This window comes from Macaca thibetana, chromosome 14, assembly GCF_024542745.1.
Source record: "Macaca thibetana thibetana isolate TM-01 chromosome 14, ASM2454274v1, whole genome shotgun sequence".
NCBI classification, from domain to species: Eukaryota; Metazoa; Chordata; class Mammalia; order Primates; family Cercopithecidae; genus Macaca; species Macaca thibetana.
Genome location: NC_065591.1, coordinates 91,972,358 through 91,998,305, shown reverse-complemented (window position 1 = coordinate 91,998,305; position 25,948 = coordinate 91,972,358). Strand labels below are relative to the sequence as shown.

The window sequence follows — 25,948 nt, the reverse complement described above, 5'->3', positions numbered from 1 at the left end:
CTAAACAGTAAAGTTCTTTTTAAAAAAATCTTGAAAAAATCAAAAGTTTACTGTCTGATAAAATACAGTGGATGTACTATGGCCTTTATAATATGTGGAGAAGTAATACTATCTAACTAAGGACACAAAATAGAATAATAAAATGCATGATTAACACAAAAGAAGGCAGAATAAAGAATAGAATGTACAAAGAACATAGGGGACAGATAGAAAACAAAGAGCAGGATGCTAGAGTTAAACACACCATGTCAATAACTACTTTAAGAGGAAGATATTGTTATATTGGTTTAAAAAGTAAGACCCAACTACTGACTGCCTAAAAGAAATCTATTTTAAATATGCAAACTCAAAGAGTTTAAAAGTAATAGCAGGTAAAATAATACACCTTGCAAACAATGCTCTGATGGTTAATATTAAGTGTCAACTTGATTAAATGGAAGAATGCAAAGTATTGTTTCTGGGTGTATCTGGGTGTTTCCAGGTGTTGCCAGAAGAGATTAACATTTGAGTCAGTGGATTGGGAGAGGAAGACCCACTCTCAGGAAGACCCACCCACAATGTGGTGGGCACCATCCAATCGGCTGCCAGTGAGGCTGGTAAAAGCAGGGAGAAGAAGGTAGAAGAAGCAGCTGACTTGCTGAGTCTTCCAACCTTCGTCTTTCTCCTGCGCTGGATTCTTCCTGCCCTCAAACATCAGACTCCAAGTTCTCTGGCTTTTTAACTCTTGTTCCTTCACCAGTGGTTTGCCAGGGGTTCTCAGGCCTTCGGCCACACACTAAAGGCTGCGCTGTCAGCTTCCCTACTTTTGCTGCTTTGGGACTTGGACTGGTTTCCTTGTTCCTCAACTTGCAGATGGCCTGTTGTGGGACTTCACATTGTGATCGTGTGAGTCAGTTCTGCTTAGTAAATTCTCTTTCATATATACATACATCCTATTAGTTCTGTCCCTCAAAGAGAAAGCTGAAGTATCTATATTAATATCAGACAAAGTTGATTTTAGAGCAAAAAATATTATCATGTATACACAGGAATATTTTATAGTGGTAAAGGAGTCAATTTATCAAGAAGCATAAACATTCTAAAGTTTGTACATTATATAATAGAGATTCAAAATATATAGGGCAAACCTGATAGAAATGCAAGGAGAATCAGACAGATATATAAATATATTAGAAAATTTCAAGACTCTTTTCTCTATAACTTTCAGAAGAACTAGACAGAAAATCAATAAAGATATAGAAGATTTGAGCAACACTTTCAACCAACTTAAGCTACTTGTCATTTGTAGACTAGTCCACTCAATAACAGCAGTATGTAAATTCCCATGTGAACATAAATCATTTACCAAAATACAAAAAATTTTTTGTTGTAAGACAAGTCTCAATACATTTAAAGAGTTTAAATCATAAAAAGTGTGTTATTTGACCATAATGTAATTAAAATGGAAATTAATAAGAGAAAGATGGAGAAATGCTAAAATATATGGAAGCTAAATAACATACTCAAAGATAAGTTTCAAAAAAATCATAACATAAATTAGAAATCATAGAATTGGAATTTTGATAGGGACTGCAATGAATTTGTAAATTGCTTTGGGTAGTATGGACATTTTAACAATATTAATTCTTTCAATCCATGAACAGATGATATCTTTCTATTTATTTTTCTCTTCTTCAATTTCTCTCATCAATATTTTACAGTTTTCAGTGTACAAATCTTTAACCTCCATGGTTATATTTATTCCTAAGTATTTTATCTTTTTGATGCTATTGTAAATGGATTTATTTTTAATTTCTTCAGATTGTTTGTATACAGAAACACCATTGATTTTTGTCTGTTTATTTTGTATTCTGCGATTTTACTGAATTTATTTATTGGTTCTAATAGCTTTTTGGTAGAGTTTTTAACGTTTTCTGCATATAAGATTATGTCATCTGCAAACAGAGATAATTCATATGGAACCATAAAAGATCTTCAACAGCCAATGCAATCTTGAGCAAAAAGAACAAACTGGGTGCATTATACTTCCTGATCTCAGAATCTACCACAAAGTTATAACAATCAAAACAGCATAGTACTGGCACAGAAACAGACATATAGGCATATGGAAGAGAATTGAGAACCAAAAAATAAGTTGACACATCTACAGTTAACTGATATTTGACAAAGGTGCTAATAACACACCATGAGGAAAGGGCAGTCTTCAATAATATGTTGTAGGAAATACTAGATATTCACTTGCAGATGAATAAAATTCGACCTTTGTCTCACCCCATATACAAGAATCACCTTTCAATGGATTGAAGACTTAAATGTAAAATCTGAAACTGTAGAACTACTGAAAGAAAACAGAGGAGAAAGTTTCTTGATTGTTCTTTGTAAAGATTTTTAAAATATGACCCCAAAATCACAGGGAACAAAGCAAATATAAACAAATGGGATCAAATCAAACAAAAAAGCTTCTGCCTGACAAAAGAAACAATCAAAAGAGTGAAAAGGACAACCTAAGAGATGGGAGAAAATATTTACAAATCATAAATATGATAAAGATTTAGTATCCAAAATATATATGAAAATTAGTAGTAAGAAAATTAGTAGCAAGAAAACAACTTCATGAGAAAATGAGCAAAGGATTCAATAGACAGTTCTCACAAAAAATATACAAATGGCCAACAGGTATATGAAACACAGTTAACATCAGAGAAATGCAAATTAAAACCACAATGTGGTATCACCTCACATGTCTTAGAATGACTTTTACAAAAAGACAAAAGACAACAAGTACTGGTGAGGATGTGGGGAAAAGGGAACCCTTATGCACTGGTGGTGGACATGTAAATTTGTACAGCCTTCATGGAAAAGAGTATATAGATTTCTCAGAAATGAAGAGCCACTATATGATCCAGCAATTCTACTTCTGGGTATATACCCAAAAGATTGAAATCCACATTTTAAAGATATCTGCATTCCTGTTTTGACAGCGTATATTTACAATAGCCAAGATATGGAATCAGCTTAAGAGTCCATCAACAGATAAATGGATAAAAGCAGGTCATATATACATATAATGGAATATTATTCAGCCTTGAAAAAGAAGGAAATCCTATCATTTGTGACAACATGGATGAAACTGAAGGACATTATGCTAAGCGAAATAAGCCGGACATTGAAACGTGAATATTGCATGATCTCATTTATATGTGGAATTTAAAAATGTCATACTTATAGAAGTAGAGAGTAGAATGGTGATTACTAGGTTGGATATTCATTGAAAATGATGAACTTTGATCCATACCTGTATCATACAAAAAATTAACTCAAAATACAGCATAGATTTAAATGGACAACATAAAACTACAAAACTTTTAGGAGAGAATGTAGGAGAAAACTTTTAGCCCTTGGTTTAGGCAAATATATCTTAGCTATGGCACTAAAATCTCAATCCATTAAAAAAATGAAAATTTGGACTTCATCAAAATTTAAAACTTGTCCCTTTTGAGACATACTAGTAAAGCAATAAAAGGACAGTCTCAGAGTGGGAGAAAGTATTCACAAATCACGTATATGATAAAGGACTTGTTTCCAGAATTTTAACTCTGACTCAAAATTTAACAATAAAAATATCAACATCCCAGGTGAAATATTGGCAAACCATTCACTAAAAAAAATGCAGTTATCAAATAAGCACATAACAACTGAATATCATTAGTCACTGGGGAATCCAACATAATATAAAATGTGACACCACTACGTACACATTAAATGGCATAATCACAGATTAACCAAGTTTTAGCAAAGATGTGGAGCTACTTGAACTCTCCAACACTGCTTCTAATAGTGATTCAAAATAGTACAACTACTTTGAAAAATAGTTTAGCAGTATTTTCAATAGCTACACATACTCCTACCATATCATTTAGCCATTCCACTCATAAGTATTTATCTAAGAAAAACTTTCAATGCTTATGTGCATACAAATACTTCTAAAGAAATGTTCATGAAAGATTTATGGTAATAGCAGAAACATGGAATTAATCCAAATGTCTATCAACAGGTCCACAGATGCACACATTGTGGTAGAGCCATAAAATGGAATACTACTGTGCGATATAAAGGAATGATCTATTGACACATCCAACAACTTGTATGAATCATAAAATAATTATTCTGAATGTAAAAAGGCAAACTCTCCCACTCTCAGTCAAAAGAGTAGACATTATATGATTTCAGTTATGCATGACTAGAAAAGGTAACATAGTCAATAGTGACGAAACATATAGGATGAGTGGTTGCCTGGGGTTGAGGATGTGTGGATGGGAAGGAGGAAGAGATTATAAGTGTACATGTAGAAATGTTAATAGGTAGGTTCTGGATATGTTCATTATGTGGAGTGTGTGATGGTTTCATGGTAATAATACATATGTTAAAATATATTAAATTGTACAGTGTAAACATTTTATTGTGCTCCAATTATATGGTATTAAAGCTTTTTAAAAGATGCCTGAAGAAATACTTTAACAGTACAGTTAATTTACTTAATTGTACTTTTGACTTAATATATTTTGTTTTCTCTATGCATTTAAGTCACCTAAAATGTATTAGAATATTTGTTATTTCTACTATACCCCTTTTATCCCCCAAACAAATGTGAAATAATAACCAAATGGTCTAACCACCTCATGCATAATCTCTTTAAGTCTTTGTCTGTTTTATTTTCTTTTATTTTTTAACACATAGTCAATAAAACCCACAGACTAAAGATGATGGAGGCAGTGCAGGCAGAGGGATTCTTCTGGACTAGCTTCCTTTATATTTCAACTTCTTTCAAAAAAGTGTTTGTTTGTGAAATCCCATAGACAGCATGGTTGGAGTAACAGAGACTGCTGATGCTACAATACCTCTTGGTGATTTTATAAGATGAAAATATATAGTCAACAATCATTTATTCTAAAATTTTTCCAGTACTATGAGAGATCTTTTATTAACTCAGATTTTAAACATTAAACTGCACATAGGTGGAGGAAGCACATGTCATCACTCAGGTTCTAATTTAATTGATCCCTAAGTTAGTGTTTATATATGCCAGTTTTAGTCTATCTTACTCTAGTTTATCACATTCAATGTACAGTCTTACTGTAAGACACACCACTACTTTAAGGATCTCTAAGAAAGAAAACACTGCCAATTAAACTACAACTCAACATTGAGTGCAATATACATGTGGATTGCAGAGATAATACAATGCAAAAAAAAGTATGCATTGGGTCTACTACATCTATGCTTTCTCTCAATAGAATGTGGCTAAATGTGATGGAATGACATGAAGTGGAGGCTTGTAGATATTCTTCCTCTATGTGTCTGTGCAGGAAATACTGATGTGTGTTCTTCTTTTGGAAATGTTGTGAAGGCTGCATTTCTCTGTAGGGATATATAAAACAAGTGACCTGATTTCATAATGTACCCTTCTTTGAGAAAAAGGCCATAAATAAAACATTCTCAAAGTTGTAATGTAGACTGATTCAATCTCCCAAAGAAAAGAAAAGTGGGAATAAAAATGATCAGAAGTACTTATCATTTACCTTTGGTACCATAAAGCAGCAGCAGACATATGTTCCCATTGAATATCTTTTAAAAATCTATTGGATATTAATGAGAATTATTTTTTCAGACCAAAAATCATCCTTATAAAGCTTTGACATGGAACCTGTTCTACACCATGGAACTACCAACAAAACCAGTGACCGGTCACACAAGGTAGGTGCACCTATATTACATTGTAAATTAAAAAACAAAGAGAAGACAGGATGACAGATGTTGAGTTTATGTCTTAGCATATTCTTTCTCCATAGTCTTTCTGTGGATTTAACCACTCACACACACACACGTGCATAAACACGCTTACATGTTTCACTTATGCAAGAAATACATCAAATCTAATTGCAGCAAATGCCACCATGTACATATGGCTCTATCATCAAAAATCAAGTAAACAGCCAGGGACGATGGATGTAAAAAGTACCAAATCAAAAAATAAAGAAAACCTGTATTTCACTGTCATATAAAGTAGAAAATGCCTAGATATGATGAAGAGTCATGAGTAATCTCAGGCAACAAAGAATGCGCTATAAGACAATTTAGAACCACACTGATTATACATTGTACATGTATAATCAATTATTTATTTGCATATTTAAATAGTATTATATTTAAAAAATAAAAGTAAAGAATATGAAGTTGCAATATTTTAACTTTACAGCAAATTGCTTTACAATAAATATTATTATAGAGATAAATAAATGGGTAATGTTACTTGTATGATATAGGCATAGGAGATGTTTTTGAAAAATGCAATTCAGATAACAGCCTTTCCCTGTAATTTCACCCTCCCTTCTCCCATATCGATGTATTTTGTTTTCAAGTTGTATGATGCACTGGGAGGGATATTCCAAAGACAAACATGGAATTTTGTCTCTGATTACTTACTTGGTGAGAACATGAGAGAACATAAATAAACTGTATATAAGGTCTTTTGTGTCCTACCTGTTAAAAGCATCAGAGACATAGGACAAAGTTTTCTCTTATTACAACTCTCTCGCAAGGGATACTAAAAACAATTAAATATGATGTATCATCTACATGTCAGAATAAATTCTGAATTGGGAAGAACAAGACTTCCCAGTAGAATAGATGGAATTAAGTATTTGTAGAAATATTTATGACACCACATAATTATAATTTTAGATTATAAACTGTAAGTATGTGCCTAACAAGGATAAGATTCCTATTGAATAATCTAAAGGAAATCAATGCAATTAATTTTTAAAAACCCTATGTTTTTGGAAATTTTAATATAGGGTCATGAAACTGTACTACTAAAATGTTTTATGATGAAAACTATTTGTATTTGGTTTTCTTAAAATTAACTGTCTTGAAAAAGTATAGAATAATAACAATCATAACAATAAAATTAGTTTTTCTGTACCACCATCCAGAGAAGGGATGCTTGTAATCTTGTTGATGTGTGCTAAATACACAAGAATATTTTGAGAAAAGAAGTACAATCCATACATTTGTAGCACCTTGTTAGTTACAGACCACAGGGAAGTCTGCACACTTTGCTCTTACTCTGCACTTACAGGCCACCAGATTTTTAATTAGTCATGTTTCCACTGAGGGCATTTCTTATATGTATGGACCACCAATCATGGTTATTAGCAAGTTATCACAGTTTTTTTTTTTTTTTTCATTAGAGTGACTTTGGTAAGGCAACTCAACATGCTAGAACCCAAATATCACCTGAAAAATTGTTTCTGAAATTTGGGCATACCAGCACAGATATTACTACAAAACACCCTACTGGGATGACGCCATAACTCGAGACAGAGACTAAGAGGCACTCAGCTTTTATTTTTACAATCTAAATGCCTATGCATATTTTGCATCAGGCTTATAAGTTTTTAAATATATTGGTTTATTCCTACTTCCTGAGTACACTTATATACCTATTACATTGATAAATGACTTAATTCAGTTAACAAATGTTCATTATGCACCAAGTTAGTGGGAATAAATTTAAGAGACACTTATGGTAATCAAACATATGATGATAAAAAGGAAGAAAGAGTCAAAGATATTTAAAATTTTATACTTTTGGAAAACGCTTAAAGGGTCACCTGTAGTGATAGTAAAAACTCCTTATGTAAGTTGATGATAGGTGAGTGTGGGGAGTTGTGCGTGGTTTGGAGTTCTAGAAACCCAGCCTGATACCATATGCTGTGGAACAAGGTATTGAAGAACATCAAATAGGCTAAATTAAGAGGTATAGCTGGAGTCAACAATCAAATCAAAAGTCCAAAATAACATCAGAGTATATGAGATAGGTGTGATTTGGAAAGCAAGAATAAGGTCTGGGGAACAATAGACAATCAAACAGATAAAGTGGACGGAGCACGGCCTATGAAAGCAGCAGTTGGAGAAATTCCCAAAGCGAGTGAAGCATCAATAAAAATCTATGAATTTTTATTTTTAATTTTTTTTTTTTTTTTTGAGACGGAGTCTCGCTCTGTGGCCAGGCTGGAGTGCAGTGGTGCAATCTTGGCTCACTGCAAGCTCCGCCTCCCGGGTTCAAGTGATTCTCCTGCCTCAGCCTCCTGAGCAGCTGGCACTACAACATCTCTAATCTTATTTGCAGCAGAGGTAAGAGAGCCAAATTTGTCCAATAATAATAGATTTGAACTAGATTTGTGAAAAAATAGAATAAAATGGAGACGGGGACTTGAGAGGTTTTAAACGTCTGGCAAATTGGGAGGGAAGATTTGGCAGAGGTCAATAATGATGCCAATGGTTTGAGGTGAGTTAGAGATATTGCTGTTATGGAGAGGGCTGCATTGAGGGTGGTATGTATAAGATTAGTAATTCACACTTGATCATCACATATTCGAATTTTCAAAGTTATTGAAATAATAAATACAAAATTTTTGAAAGCATGAAATTCTAATGGTATGCCCGTTACTAACACTTGGTACCTAATTTCCAACTTACTATGAAATCATTCTAAGAACTGCATATGAAAACCTTTTTAAAGTTCTAAATTGATCTTTCTCTAGTGGAGAAGCTTTGTTGCTCTCTTAGCTTAACTAATACAAATATGACAATATTAGATACATGACAAGCATGCTTACTCCAAAGTACAATGATTCAGAAAGACACATACTACTTTTAAGAATACTATGATAGATTAAAAAATTAAGTGTTGTCATAAAACATATGAGATAGGATGAGATCTCAAACAAAGATATTCAAGCACATTTGTTGTTACATAAATCAGCTTTAAAAGTAGCAATATGGTTGTTAAATCACCATTAGAAGAGATAACTATTGGGCAAACATTTCAATTTCTAGTAGAATACTCAGGGGGAATTTGTGGGTGATAATGACATAACACTTACAGAAATCCAAGACTGTAAGAGTTCAAAATAGGGAAACAGGTCAAATGGGATACAGAATTTGCTTAAATTCATTCCTGTTTGTAATCCAATGAGATAACATGTCAGAGATGTTGTTGGAATCTAAGTATGATATGGAAACCATCCAGGACACGGTAGAAGTTTAGTGTTACATATACTCAGATTGTTGACAACTTTTTGGTTAAACTTTTTTTGCTCCACTGATGTCCTATTCACGTGTCAAGATTATGTATCTGGTGATTCTTGTAGGGGTGTGGGATACAATAAAATTAGAAACTTCTGAGGGATATACTAAGTCCTTTTTATTATTGTATAAGTTTAAGGGGTACAAGTACAGTGTAGTTACATGGATATATTGTGTAGTGGTGAAGTCTGGGTTTTTAGTGTAACCATCATCTGACTAACGTACCTTATACTCATTAAGTAATTTCTCATCTGTCCCCCTTCCCACCCTCCCACACTTCTGAGTCTCTACTGACTATGACTCCACACCATATGCCCATGTGTACACATTATTTCCCTCCCATTTATAAGTGAGAACATGTGGTATTTGTCTTTGTTTCTGAGTTGTTCCACTCCAGATAACGGCTTTCAGTTATGTACATGTTGCTGAAAAAGGCATGACTTCATTCTTTTAATATACTAATTCTTTATATCCTATTTTGGAATCTCAGCATCCAAATAGTTGCTGATCTTACTACCATCCCAGTGGAAGAAACTTTTCCATGGAAATTCATAGGAGATTAACTTGAAAGAAATCTGTTGGATAAGTCTAAATGAATCCAAGTAAAAATCTTACAATTTGGGGATTATTTTTGCTTCATGTTCTTGTTAACTTGTCTTGCCTACTAAGATTCCTAATTCTCACTCATTGAGATGCTTCAGTGCATTCAGAATATAATGTTTGCTGTGACAAAGTAAAAATTACTCTTAGCAACTGAAAAATGGTAAACTGAGAATACTATTAATTAGCATCAGGGGATCTAGTTCTGCCTCTATAGGCCACACTTGTTAGCTGTTTGGCCTTGCACATGTATATAGTTTCTCTCCTGAGGCAGGTTAACTAGTTCTAGGGCAGCCGTGGAAAAGCTGGAAATGTGATTCCAGTTAACTTTGACTCTAAATGTGAATAATAAATTGGTCCTGTTTCCCTGAAAATAGATAACACCTCTGAGTGCAAAAGCCTATAAGTAAATAAAACATTTCCTTCAACAGTTTGCCCTATGAAAGAATGTTGAATATGTCAAGAACATCACAGGAAGATGCATCAAAACTGCCTGAGCAGTACATCCACATGTGTAGCCATTCCTTGAGAAGTCTGTTTTCCATTTACAAATTCATGTTTGTTGGGTTATGTAATCCTTAAGGTTCTTTCAGGATCCATCACCTCTGGGTAGCATCTGAAATGAGGATGTGTCCTTCATCTCAACCATACTAAAGCAAGCAATAGTTCACGATGGCAATTTTCTTGATTCTGTAATGTACCACTTTCCTGCGAGGCCTAAACGTTTATTGATTCCAACACCCAGAGACTGACTCCTGTCCCCAGATCTTCTGTCAACCTAATGATTAAGTAATTTGATTTTAGTTTGATAGACAAATACCACATAACTCCAATTCATTTTTAATTCCTACAGCCCTTAGTGACTGGCAGCTCCAAATAAACAGTATTAATAAATCATCAATCTGTAACTAAAGAGAAGGTTCTTTCAGGACCGTTTGCCAGTTGCGCACTGTGGGAAGTCTCAGAGGAATATTTGTCATTCTCACAGTTACAATGGGACACAAGAGTAGCCATTTGAGACAGCTTAGCTAAGAGGTGAGGAAAGGAAAACATAAACTACAGCAAAAATAAGTTTATGAATTGATAACTAGTGGCTTTTTATTTGCAATAAACATACAAAAAGAGAAAAAAAAATACTTAATATCCTGGTTCCCTAATAGGCATTTGATGGAGTGTAACAAAAGACTATTTGTAAATGGTTTCTGAAAGAGAGATAAGCAGGAACTAAAAAGGGCAGGAAATTGAATGTGTTTTTCCCTCCCACCTCGCCACAAGATTTCAGATGAGTTTGAAAAGGTCATTCACATAATTATTACAGTAACAGGTTCAAGGCCTTTTGAGCACAGCTGATCTGATTGTGTGTTAATGGCTGTAAAAGCAAGATAAGAAACATGTAAAATTTTTTAAAAGGGGAGAAAAAAAGAGAAAATCTGCCTGTAACACTATTAGCTTGCAGGCCTGTCGTTATGGATAAACTGATGTTGCTTTATAGCGTATGGCTTTTTTATTACAGAGTAACCCTGTTTGCCCTTGTGTATTGGGTCATTGAAGCATCAGTGACCAGATTTTACTTCTTTTTTGTTGGAGGCTAGTTGACATATCTAGTCATCTTTCTGAGGTCTGTAAAAGGTCACAAGGTGAAATGAAACTTGCCAGAAAACTATAGCTAATGTAAATGTGGTAAGAATTTTCAAGGCCAAAACATGTGAAAAGCATCTAGAGACATCTGTATGGCCAAACCAAAGTCAATAACACACTTCCTGTTATGAAAGATCAACCACATTTCTCATACCTGAATTCAATTCAGTGTACATATTCAGCACCTGCTGCATCTAATAATGCTCTAGGGATCCAAAAATTCAGCACACTAAAGAAGACAGATATCTATCGCTGTTAGAGTGGGGCAGGCTAAATAGTGAAATGCAGGTGGTTGCACTGAAAGGTAAGAGACTGGAGCTCAAGAAAAGCAGGAAGGATTGATGGAGGAGGGGTATTTGACCTAAGCCTTACAGAATAGGATTGTGGGGCAGGATATTTTAGACCGAGGAAACTGGGTCACAGAGCCACAGACGTGGAAAAGCCAGTACGACTGAGGTATAGGAAGGGGTGCAGTTGATTAAGAGATGGATTTGAAAATGTCAAGTGGAACTGGTGCTAGTTTTTAAATGACCACCTCTCAGCACCATCCTCTAGTAGGCTTTGTGGTACTGGGGCAAGCGTTCTGAAAACCACGTTTCTGCACTGCCAGGAGGGGGCACTGTAGGGAGACTGTAAGCCTGAAGAAGCCAGAAGGAACACTTTCCTTGTTATTTCCTGTGGGTTTCCCAGGGGCTTCTTGTCAGCTCGAGAGCCCCTGAATGGCACCTCAGCAGGGCATCCTTCCCTTAGCAGCAATAAAATACAGTTCAAATTTTTTCCCAACACTTTCAGGAGAAGCTTCATTGTGTCCCACTTCGACCATTCCTCAGAATTGTTGGTGCTAGGGGTACCTCTGAGGTTCTAATTTTTATTAATTCTAATTCTTTCCCCCCGCCCCCCTCACCTCTAGAGATGGTAACTGCTTTCTGTAGTTACTGACTTTCCATAATTTACAGTTCTCATTTTTACCCTGCGTTACTAGTTAACAACTTGTATGGGCTGGACTTAAACACTTTTCAACCCAGTTGAAAACATCATCAACGTTTAATTATATACTGCATTTAGAAAGAATCACTGAAATGAAATATTTATTAGGGTCCTAAGGGATTCCTTGCTTACATTGTCCCTTGACCCCTTTATCTCTCAATCCCTTTCAAGAGTACTGTACCTAGTGTTTAAAAGGTGACCTGGGAAATATCCACGATGACCCCCTTTTCACTAAGGATCCTAGGTTGAATGCTGAGCAAAAAAAGTCAACATTCATCATTTCTACTTCCTGGATATGCCACCAATCAGTTTGAAATGTTATGTAATAATGTTACTGCCAAAAGGCAACTAATTAAGTCTGCCTGATTCTATCCTTCTACTCTTAATATTCAGCCTGAGAATGTGTGGATGGGCAGCCAGCAAAAGAAAATATTTAAATTTTCTTTTCCAATCCTGACCCAGATCATTTCTCTCCTTTCAGGGAACATTACATCTAAATCATTAGAAGACAAATGGGCATTATTATATTCTTACAGCAGTTCAGGCAAAGAGTTTCTACTGCCTCTCCTGATAATCCAGTTTCCCTGTAACAACTCATTTTGTCACGAACTTCTATATTACACCCAATCTAATTCTTCTAGTTTAATCCCATACTGTTGGAATTTCACTCCTTCCCTGCCTTGTTGGAACTGGAAAACAGCTTGTGAGCAATCTCTTGATAATAACTTCCATATGTCTAAACCAGTCTTTTCTTTCCAACTAATTAATCCCCCTCCATTTTTTTTACACTTTTCTGTGTTACCCAAGCCTTTACATACCTTTGTTTCCCTATGGGTTCTCTTGAAACATTTCCCATTTTTTTTTTTCTGGGGAAATACCTTTACAGACAGAATAGCATGGATACAGCATGTCACAGTCACTTTATAAGTTCTGTACTCAACCTTGTGCAATTCTATTTTAAGAGGTATTTCTAGGAGTAAACTCGTACACTCTTGTGCTCTGCTCCAGCAGCCTGTAGAGAAAACATCTGATTTTTTTCTAAATTCAGATTTAAGTAGAGGTTTTCTTAGGAGAAAGCTTGCAGCTTATAGCTTTTTAACAGACCTTTTACTTCAAATCAGGCAGGCTGGTAAATTTGGGTGATATCAAAATACGGTAAATTTTGATAACATACAATTATTTGTTTTCTTTTATCTTAAAGAACACAGGAAAGATACAAGCTTATATACTGAAAAATTATCTGTGCATTATAGCTGCACTAATATGCATCCTCGAAGTGACAAAAACTGAACACCATTAAGGACAGATCATAAAAAGTTAAATGTACCTTCCAAGAGAAATCAAAATGCACCAGTATTCTAACATGGTTTGAATGTATGATTTTTTAAGAATCAAAGAAATCTCCTAATTTGGCTTATCAAAGTTTCATTAGATCATGTCAAGGGCCAAAGAGAGTTCAAAAGAAGAACATCTGCTGTTAGGTTGTCGAGTATTAAACTTAGAACCAAAAAGGTAGATAGTGAATTTCTGTGGAGATAAAGGTTGACTGTTAACAGGACAGCTTGGTCAAGGTGCATAGCGGATGTTTACATAATGATTAAGACTGGACTCAAGGTGTAATATTACATTCAGCAAAATATTTGAAGATATAATGCAATTTCTTTGAGAACAGAGACTACGGAAATCCTGGAAGATGTCACAGTCCCTAGAACACAATGAACACAGTTGGCTTTCAGAGCTTGCAGACCTGCATTTGGTTCTAAGTTCTTTAAGGCACTTCAGTCTATTACATTTATGAAATGAGCTACACAAAGCCCAACCCTTACATTTTGACCACCTCTGAATTAATACATGATTTATTTTTTCTTAAGAGAGAAGGTACTGGCATGCATTATTTCATTGCACTTCACTTTATTGTGTTTCGCAGACATTGTGTTTTTCACAAATTGAAGGTCCGCGGCAATGCTATGTCAAGCATATCTACTGGCACAATTTTTCTAATAGCCTGCGTTCACTTAGTATCACTGTGTCTCATTTTGGAAATTTTTGGAGTATCTCAATTTTTTATTATGTCTGTTAAAATGGTCTGTGATTAGTCATCTTTCAATGTTATTACTGTAACTGTTTCGAAGCTCCATGAACTATGCCCATAGAAGACAACAAACTGAATTAATAAATGTATATATTCTGACTGTTCCATCAACCGGCCACTCCCTCATCTCTCTCTCTTTCTTTGGGATTTCCTATTCCCTGAGATACAATATTAAAACTCAGCCAATTAATAACCCTACAATGGCTTCTAAGTGTTCAAGTGAAAGGAAGAGCAGCACATCTGTCAGTTTAAATCAAAGGCTAGAAATTAAGCTTAATGAGGAAGGCACGTCAAAAACCAAGACAGACCAAAAGCTAGGCCTGTGCTCAGTTAGCCGACTTGTGAATGAAAAAAAAAAAAAGTTTCTGAAGGAAATTAAAAGTGCTACTCCAGTGAAGACACAAATGATGAGAAAGCAAAAACAGGCTTATTGCTGACAGAAAGAAAGTTTTAATGGTCTGGGTAGAAGATCAAACCAGTCACAACATTCCCTTAGGCCAAAACCTAACTCACAGAAAGCCCCTAAATGTCTTCAGTTCTATGAAGGCTGACAGAGGTGAGGAAGCTGCAGGAGAAAAGTTTGAACCCAGCAGAAGCTGGTTTATAAGGTTTAAGGAAAGAAGCTATCTTTATAACATTAAAGTGGAAGGCGAAGTAGCAAGTGCTGATGTGAAAACTTCAGCTAGTTACTCAGAAAATCTAGCTAAGATAATTGAGGAAAATGGCTACACTAAGCAACAGATTTTCAATGTAGACAAAACAGACTTATTTTGAAAGAAGATACAACCTAGGACTTTCATAGCTAAAAACAAGTCAACGTCTGGTTTCAACACTTCAAAGGACAGGTTAACTTTCTTGTTAGGGGCTAATGCAGCTGGTGAAGTTGAAGTTGAAACCAATGCTCATTTACCAATTTGAAAATCATAGGGCCCTTAAGAATTATGTTAAATCTACTCTGTGTTCTTGAAATGGAACAACAAAGACTGGTGACACTGCATGTTTACAGCATGGTTTACTAAATATTTTAAGCCCACTGTTGAGACCTACTGCACAGAATAAAAGATTCCTTTCAAAATAATACTGTCCATTGACAATGTATCTCATTACCCAAGAGCTCTGATGTAGATCAGCAATATTAATGTTATTTTCATGCCTGCTAACACAAAATCAATTTTGTAGCCCATGGATCAAGGACTAACTTTCAAATTTCAAATCCAATTACTTCAGAATTACTTACAAAATACATTTTATAAGGGTATAGATTCCATAGATAATTATTCCACTGATAGATCTGAGCAAAGTAAATTGAAAACCTTCTAGACAGGATTCACCATTCTATATACCATGAAGAAAAGCTGTGATTCATAGGTCAAAATATTAATAGGAATTTGGAAGAAGTGGTTCTAACCTTCATGGATAACTTGGAGGGGTTCATAACTTTAGTGGGGGAAGTAACTGCAGATATGATGAAAACAGCAAGATAACAAGAACTAGAAGTGGAACAGGAAGATGTGACTGAATAGCTGAAATCTCATGGTAAAAGTTAAATGAATGAAGAGTTGCTTCTTATGGATGAGCAAAGAAAGGGGTTTTCTGAGATGGAGTGCAATCCTGGAAAAGATGCTGTGGATATTGTTGAAATGACAACAAAAGATCTGGACCATTACGTCTACTTGGTTGACAAAGTGGTGGCAGAGTTAGAGAGGACTGAGTTCTACTGTGGGTAAAATGCTATCTAACAGCATCATAAGCTACAGAGTCAATCAATGTGACAAATCTTATTGTTGTCTTCTTTTAATAAATTGCCACAGCCACCCCAACTTTTAGCAGTCACCACCCATACCAGACAATAGCATCAGCCATCAGCAAACAGATGATAATTTGCTGAAGACTTATATCAGCATGAGCAATTTTTAGCAATAAAATATTTTAAAATCAAGGTGTGTAAATTGTTGTATGTACATAAGGTAGGCATGTAAATGCTATTGCCTACTTAATAACATACAATATAGTGTAAACATAACTTCTGTGTGCTCTGGGAAACCAAAAAATTTATGTGACTTTCTTCATTGTGAAATTTGCTTTATATATTATTGTGGCATCTAGAACTGAACCTCAAATATCTCCAAGGAATGACTATATATCTAGGAACATATTTGGTTCAATGAATAACATGATAAAAAAAAATAGTGATTTTTGGTAGGAAATGTGAATTACTCCACTAAGGCTGGGAGCAGGTAAAGTTGAAAATAGCAAGATTTTGCACTTACGATCTTCTTTGTCCCTCAAGCTATTATTATATAAAATATTATACTTTGTGATATATAATTTTTTTTCACTCCATCCTTTGCCCTAGCTTCTATAGATATGATAAATCTCTCTCATCCTTATCATCAAAAAAGCCAACAAACAAATCCTTCTTTAGAGGCAGTATATCAAGAAAGGTTTTTTGGTTGTCATGTTAAACAGTAAGTACAACTCGGACATGAAAATATGCTTTGAGAATAAAATAAAAATAAAGCTTCAGTTACACAAAATAAATAAGTTCTAGAGATTTGCTGCTGCCAACCTTGTACCTATAGTCAGCAATATTGTATTGAGCACTTACAAGTTTATTAAGAAGGTAGATGTCATGATAAGTGTTCTTACCGTAAAAATAAAAAATAGAGTTGGACAATTATAGGTCTAAGTTAACAAAGATAAATGATAGAGTGAGGCAAGAATAGGTAGGAAAAGGCAGAGGCAAGTACAGCAATGTAATTTGGATATAAATAAGAGAGTATGAGAGCGCAGGAGATACAGGTGCACAGTACATATGATGTATTTGTGTGGGGGGGACAGGATAAGGCATAAATAGCTTATTTATTTTTGATTAACTGTTAATAATAAAGAGTTGATTGGATTAAGTAAATGGAATATTTTTCAGTTCACTCATTCTTACTTCCTGAATGCTATGTGCCAGGTGCTGTGGTAGGCACTAGGAATATGTAAGTGAAGAATACAGTCATGATTCCTGCCTTCTTGGGGATTAAAGCCTAAGAGTGGGGAAAGTGCTGGCTATTCTATTTTCCTCTCTTGCCTGTCACCTTCTTGTTCCCTGCAGACCTTCTGCCTTGCCTTGTGAACTGACAATTGCATCCCCAGGCTTGCAGAGTGGCTTCTGTTTGACTCCAGCCATGAGAGCCACCAGAAGACATGAGAAGGCAAGAGGAAAAAGAAATCAGGATATAAATTTCCTAATGCTTTCTTCAGCTGTGTTCTTATATAAAAGCTGTGTCTATTCATACCAACAGTCATTACAGCTCCCGTTGGTTGATCTCTGGCCCACTTCAGTTTTCCCTGGTTTCCCTGGTTCTGGAAACACTCTCTCCTCCCCCTTGCTCCTTCAGGATTATGTATGACAATGAGTTATTGCTATCAGCAGTTTATACATGTCTTAGTTTTTCTTCTTCTTCTTCTTAACCTGCTCAGAGATCTTCAGTTCATCACTTTACTAAATTCTATTGAAACATCTGTGTTGGATCCTGTTTACATCTGGGATCCTGACACAGATAAACGGTTTTAAGTGGAGAAACACTTAGGTGGAAAACTTAAAATCGTGTTAAGGACTATAAAAAAGGGATAAAAAGGTTATAGACAGAGAATAATGGGTGTAAGTTAGATGAGGTGGTCATTCATAGACAGCCTGTTTCAGGGGTGATATTGAAATTGAGGCCAGAGGATAAGTGAGAGTCCCCATGGAAAGAACAGGGGGAAAGAAATCCCAGCATAAGAAATGCAAGTGCAAAGGTCACAAGGCAAAAAAAAAAAAAAAAAAAGGCTTGACGTACTCCATTCCAGAATTTGGTTATCATACTCTATGAGTAATGTTTGGTTAGGACACAGTGAGGGGAAAAACAGCCTGAGTGGTAAGATCCTGATGATATCCAGTGACAGATACTAAAGTTTTTGTAACAGACAAAGGCCCACAAGAGCACCATGTGCTCGCTGAAGTGAGAGAAGAAGCTCAGGTGAGCTGCAGGAGCCACATGGATGCTGAGGAATTAATTTGCAGTTTGCTGTGATCATGTTGGGATGAAATGGTGATCCACACCACAAGATAATATGCTGTAAAGGGATGAACACACATCAAGATGTTATTTCTTTGATCTTGTTTATTTTCATAAGGGTGGCAGGGTGGTCTTTAGGTATAGGTAGATCTCTTCATGTTTCTTTTTTCCACAATTGTGACATTTCTTAGAAAGGATACCAAGTGATAAACAGAGACCTTCTTGACTGAAACTGTCTTCTTCACATTCCCTTTTATTAATTTACTTTTGAGAGTTGGTAGCAAAGGAGTAGAGAAGTTGAAGAAAATAAAATATTAAAAGAACATAAGTGATTTAGTGATTTGGCTGTTGGGTCTTACCTAGAATGAAAGAGACTTTAAGCATCAATTTACTAAACATATTTCATGACTTCCAAAAGCAACCACATCTAACTTATTAAGTAAGTTTGCCTGGGGAAATATTTATATTGTTTTTTTCCTATAAGTCTAGTTTTCTAATTTGTTTTACAATATGACCTCCCTTTGTTTGTAGCCTTAGTATAAATTCTGGCACTGAAGAATTATTTAACTACAGGATACACTAAAACCCTTGTCCTCAAGCCAGAATATATTATTTTTGCATTTATCAGAATTGACCTGCTTACTTGGGACATTTTCAGACCTACTTGACACACAACAGCAGATGGTGACAAAGCAGACTTTTAACTATTATTCAATCTTAAGCACTTAACTAGTATCTTTAGGTTTAGAAGTCTTCCTCAGATATCTGCCCAAATACCTCTTAGATACATTTTACATTTTGAAATTTATTTCTACTTATGGCTATCTTTTGCTTAAAGATGGGTCACATAACAATTCATTTTGCTTATAGTCTATTATGATGTTGCTTCTACTTAAAGTAGAATTCACATATGTCTTAATCATTCTTGATATTAAAACACATGGTGTTTACTATGTTCATTCCCTAAATCTCCCTTAGCTAGCTGATTTTTTTTCATATTTACTAATAGTTTCCTCACCCTAAGGCTAAACCTACTTTAACAATCACATTTGTGTAGCTGGCTTTATCTCCAAGTACTTTATAGTTAGATTGTGGGGGTTTGCTCACTGCAACTGAAGGTAAATGATTAGTAACTGTGATAGAGATACATTTATGCAAATTATAGAGTCCAGAAAGAACCCTGAGGTCTTATCATCCTAAAATACAAAGAACACAACACTCCATTTAAAGTAAATCATAATACGATAATCAAATATAATCAAAATTTGACTTCTGCCTCTGATCTCAGTACCTATACTGTAAACATCATTGACAAGCGACTATATATCCTGGGCTGTAAACCCTCAGAAATAGAATCGTTAAGTATGGCAGGCATTAGGGTGTGATATAAATTCTCTCTCTCATTTGAGAAATGATTCCTTGTACATATTGACAGCTGGTGCTATTAAGTTATGATTTCAGGATATACTAAAGTAATACATAGGATCACTATGTAACTATTATCCTTACAATTTTTATCTTCTGTCTTATTATGTCATATAAGAATCTACATCCTATACATGAGGAGCAGATAGTACTTTGCCTTTCTATCCTCTTTATTTACATAATGGCTGAATGAAATTTAAAGATGACATTTAAATTTTAAGATATATAGGTAAAGCTGTAAAGCTTTTTATTCATTAAAGAAGTTTTCTTTATGTTAAAATAGCAGAATTATAGAAATTGCTGTCCGTGAAAATGCCTAGAAGATAATTGTAACTGATTACTTCATCAATTCTGATTTGAACTTCTTTTAAAAAATAAATAGCCACCATGGAACATCTGGGGAAATGACAGCTAGCAAAATAAGTGATCCCAAAATAAGATATGTCACATTTTAATAAGCAATTGTGTTTAATTATGGAAGAACATGTACTTACTTGCCAAGTGCAAAGCATTCCATCTTAACAGTTGTTCCTTTAGCAGCTGTAACCGTGAAAGGAAAATGGACCTCAATTTTCGGCTCATATTCTCCCATCACACCTTAGAAATAAAGAATAGTCTTTAAGCATCAAATGAATGTTACAATTTGTTTCTTAATCCTGGAGATGTTACACTGAAAATCACCATGGTTTGCTTGTTAATGTCTGTTTGATGACTGTTAAATTTTTCAATGTACTGAAAGAAGTAGTACACTTAGACTCTATCATTTTGATGAAATCCTAGTCTTCCCCTGAGGACTAGATTACATGCATGTTCAATATCATTTAAATAATAATTATTGAAAATGTTAATCAATACTAGTAGTACAGTTACTAATTGTTCTAAAAAAAGATGAATAGTTCCCATTTTAGATGTGTTTAATTTTTTAAATAAAAAAGGTATAAACATTTCCTTATAATTGCCAAATATTCATTTATAAACTCTAATATTTATTGAATATCTATAATATGCATGGAATTTTGCCAAAAATTGTGGGAGTAACAAAAGATTAATCAGTTGTGCTCTCAAGCACTCAGCAACTATATTCTTAAAGAGAGAAACAACATACTGTATACTCAAGTATGGGAGAAAAGCTCTCTATCAAATTACTGTGATGAAAGATAAGAATTGATCACTGCCACGAATGAGGTATTAAGTATTATGCACTGATATGGTTTGGCTCTTGTCCCCACCAAAATCACATCTCAAATGGTAATATGCATATGTCAAGAGAGGGACCTGGTGGGAGGTGATTGGATCATGGAGGTAGATGCCCCCATGCTGTTCTCATGACACTAAGAGAATTCTCACAAGATTTCATAGTTTTAAAAGTGGCAGTTTCCCCTGTTCTCTCTCTCATCTCTCCTGCCACCATGTAAGACATGCTTGCTTCTCCTTCCACCATAATTGTAAGTTTCCTGAGGCCTTTTCTTGTGGTAGAAAAGAAAAACCCCATTTTTTTTTTTTTTGAGAAATTAAACCTGACTGAGAAATTTGCATAAATAACAAGGAGCCGAGTGTTAATAGCAAGGGCAATGGGAAAAATATCTCCACAGCATTTCAGAGATCTTCATAGCAGCCCCTCTCATCACAGGCCTGGAGGCCTAGAAGGGAAAAACGGTTTCATGGCCAGACTGGGGCCCTGCTGCTCTGTGCAGTCTCAAGACATGGTGTCCTGTGTCCTAGCTGCGCCAACTCCAGTCATGGCTAAAAGGGGTCAACATACAGCTCAGGCCATTGCTTCAGAGGTGCAAACCCCAAGCATTGGCAAATTCCATGTGGTGTTGGGCCTACATGTGTTCAGAAGGCAAGAATTCAGGCTTGGCAACTTCTTCCTAGATTTCAAAGACATATGGAAACACCTAGATATCCAAGCAGAAGTCTGCTGCAGGGGAAGAACCCTAATGGAGAACCTCTACTAGGGCAAGGCAGAGGGGGAAATGTGGGCTTAGAGCCTCCACACAATGTCCCCACTGGTGTATTGTCTAGTGGAGCTGTAAGAAGATGGCTACCATCCTCTAGACCCCAGAATGGTGGATCCACAGCTTGCACTGAGCACCTGGAAAAGCCATAGGCATTCAACGCCAGCCCATGAAAGCAGCCGGAGGGGCTGTGCCCTGCAGAGCCACAGAGGCAGAGCTGCCCAAGTCCTTGGGAGCCTATGCCTTCCATCATCATGCCCAATATGTGAGACATGGAGTCAAGGAGATTGTTTTAGAGCTTTAAGATTTAATGAGTGCCTTGCTGGGTTTTGTACTTGCATGTCGCCTGTGGCCTCTTTGTTTTGGCTGATTTCTCCCATTTGGAATGGGAACATTTACCCAATGCCTGTATCTTGGAAGTAACTAATTTGTTTTTGATTTTACAGGCTCATAGGCGGAAAGGACTATTCTTGTTTCAGATGAGACTTTGGACTTGGACTTTTGAATTAATGCTAGAATAAGATTTTGGGTATTGTTGAGAAAGTATGATTGGTTTTGAAATGTGAAAAGAATGTGAGATTTGGGAGGGGTCAGGGTAGGAATGATACGGTTTGGCTCTGTGTCCCCACCAAAATCTCATCTGAAATGGTAATCCCCACATGTCAAAACAGGGACCTGGTGGAAGGTGATTGAATCATGGGGGCAGTTTCCCCCATGCTGCTCTCATGATAGTGAGGGAATTCTCATGAAATCTGATGACTTTTAAAGTGGCAGTTTTCCATGATCCCTCTCTCTCTCCTGCTGCCATGTAAGATGTACCTTGCCTCCCTTTTGCCTTCTGCCACGATTGTAAGTTTCCTGAGGCCTTCCCAGCCATGTGAAACTGTGAGTCAATTAAGTCTGTTTACTTTACGAATTACCAGTCTCAAGTATTCTTTACAGCAGTGTGGAAACAGACTAATACATGCACATTTGAGGAGATCATAAGAATAATGAGGGTTTGGGTCAGTGGGAAAAAGATAGGAGAGAGTAAATGGAGCTATATATATATATATATAAAAAAAAAAACAATGACAAAGAGATGGTAAATGACCATTAATAGGAATATCAGTTTTTCTAACATCTTAATATGTGAAGGGAAGTGATATTTGAAATTAAATTTTGAAATATAATGATGGAATGAAAAACAGGTGGAATCCAAAAAATAGAGAGCCTTGATTATCAGAGTAACACATTTAGTCTTTAATCTGCAAATAATTTGGAGCTACAGTGGTTTTGAATAGGGCAGGTGCATTATACTGAGATGTATATAGTGAAACTGGAACAGAGAAAAATAAATCAATTACATTACTTCAGTAATACGAGATAAAGGCCTGAGCTTTAATAATAGTAATAAAAACAGACAAAGGGCACTAGATGGATAAAAACAATTAATAACTGAATTGGCAAAAGTTGGCAGACGATGAGGTACAGGAATAAGGGCATGGGCAGTGCCAATAACAACACTATAATTTGCAGCTTGGGGAATTGGGCAATGTCAATAAAAGTAAAAAGAACACAGTTAAAGTAGAAAAGCTGATGAGTTTCAATTTGGAGGTATTGAGTTTGAAGTACCTACAAGATATTCAGAAGAAAGTATCTGATCACACAGTATAAATGAGAGAATGAAGCTCAGGATGAGTTCTAGACAGGGGAAAACACTTACAGTGATTTAGGGGTGGTAGCTGAAACATTGAGACTGGATATGGCTTTTACCTATTAGAAAACACTGTAATAACTGAGGCCTGGTGGATTCTATTGCTAGTGCCATCAGATAGCCTTGGAGCAAATTTTCTCCGCAAATTAATTTTTGGAAGCCCCCTATGTGTAAAGTACCACATAGAAAACAGCTATGATTTGGCACAGATGCTTCTCTGAGGAGACTGCGCATGTGTTTGGGGGTGTCTATGCTTGTGACCATATGAGCATGGATACATCTTTGTGCATACATAGTCCTCTGTACAATTATTTGCATATGTGTGTGGAATGAGAGGAAAGAAGAAGAAATCCAAATAGAGTAAGATAAATTCTATAAGATATGAAGGTCATATACACTGGACATGGAAAGGGGTAAAAAGGGCTACCTTTGGCAAGAAAAACATTTTATGTATTTGTTTAATATTTATCTATTTATTTGTTATGTAACTTTTGAAATAAGTTTTGAAGAAAGCATATGGATATGTTTAGATGGAAAATGTTTAACCTCACATAAGACAGAAAGGTTATCTTTGCTCGTTGTGGTATTTGTTGTTTTTTTTTTTTTTTTAAGTTTTTGGCAAAGCAGAAAAAAAGTCACTAAAGTACTTATCACAGAGATTTGGATTCTAGACCTGGCTTCACTAAATGTCTAGTCTGTACCATCTCTGACAGATCAGAAAACCTCAGACAATGAAACCTCTGGGTTTCATTTTTCTAATCTGTTTACTGAGGGCATGGAAGGGAATTATCATCAATACAATGTCCTATTCTAAGAGGCTAATTCCTTCAATGACCTTCTAGTCTGAAATTTGCTGCACATCAAGAACTTGACAAATAGCAAGTGAATTGAATGGTTAGCACTATTATGTCACCCAAAACAAATGTTTAAGCACTTCTCTCTTTCTCAATAATGTTTGTTTCCTCTGCTTCTTTTAAAATATTTCCCCATGCCCCTCCATACTATACTTGCCAGGTTCCTTTCTTTTACTTCCTCTTCATGTCAACTTTTTCCCCCGTGGTGTGTCTACCAGCTACTTGAATAGCAGGATGTGGTCTGCTGGTGATACCTATAACCTCAGCCAAATGTTTTTAATGATGTGAAGTTTGTCTTTAATGCTCTCTTACTTGTAAGCCCCATAGGAAGACTCCAGGCATCCTGTTTAGAAGCTATCTGTGACTTCTCTTGTGAAGCAGTCCTCAAATTTAATTTCTGATTTCCCTACCTATTCTTAAAATTGATTTGGTATTGTTGTTACTTTTTTTTTTTAATATACTTTAAGTTCTAGGGTACATGTGCATAACGTGCAGTTGTGTTACATATGTATACTTGTGCCATGTTGCTGTGCTGCATCCATCAACTCGTCAGCACCTATCAACTCATCATTTACATCAGGTATAACTCCCAATGCAATCCCTCCCCCCCCCCCCCCCCTCCCTGCTCCCCATGATAGGCCCCGGTGTGTGATGTTCCCCTTCCCAAGTCCAAGTGATCTCATTGTTCAGTTCCCACCTATGAGTGAGAACATACAGTGTTTGGTTTTCTGTTCTTGCGATAGTTTGCTGAGAATGATGGTTTCCAGCTGCATCCATGTCCCTACAAAGGACACAAACTCATCCTTTTTTATGGCTGCATAGTATTCCATGGTGTATATGTGCCACATTTTCTTAATCCAGTCTGTCACTGATGGACATTTGGGCTGATTCTAAGTCTTTGCTATTGTGAATAGTGCCACAATAAACATACGTGTGCATGTGTCTTTATAGCAGCATGATTTATAATCCTTTGGGGATATATCCAGTAATGGGATGGCTGGGTCAAATGGTATTTCTAGTTCTAGATCCTTGAGGAATCGCCACACTGATTTCCATAATGGTTGAACTAGTTTACAATCCCACCAACAGTATAAAAGTGTTCCTATTTCTCCACATCCTCTCCAGCACCTGTTGTTTCCTGACTTTTTAATGATTGCCATTCTAACTGGTGTGAGATGGTATCTCATTGTGGTTTTGATTTGCATTTCTCTGATGGCCAGTGATGATGAGCATTTTTTCATGTGTCTGTTGGCTGTATGGATGTCTTCTTTTGAGAAATGTCTGTTCATATCCTTTGCCCACTTTTTGATGGGGTTGTTTTTTTCTTGTAAATTTGTTTGAGTTCTTTGTAGGTTCTGGATATTAGCCCTTTGTCAGATGAGTAGATTGCAAACATTTTCTCCCATTCTGTAGGTTGCCTGTTCACTCTGATGGTAGTTTCTTTTGCTGTGCAGAAGCTCTTTAGTTTAATTAGATCCCATTTGTCAATTTTGGCTTTT

At 35.7% G+C, this 25,948-nt stretch overlaps 1 protein-coding gene across 2 annotated transcripts in view; it reads right to left on the bottom strand.

The window, feature by feature from the left end:
- Window positions 1-25,948, bottom strand: part of CNTN5 (contactin 5) — a 1,339,954-nt gene that overhangs the window by 353,003 nt on the left and 961,003 nt on the right. For both annotated transcript variants that reach the window (XM_050758026.1, XM_050758027.1), the window contains exon 9: window positions 20,436-20,538. In XM_050758026.1, the coding sequence (XP_050613983.1) occupies window positions 20,436-20,538 (103 nt within the window). The remainder of the gene's footprint in view (window positions 1-20,435; window positions 20,539-25,948) is intronic.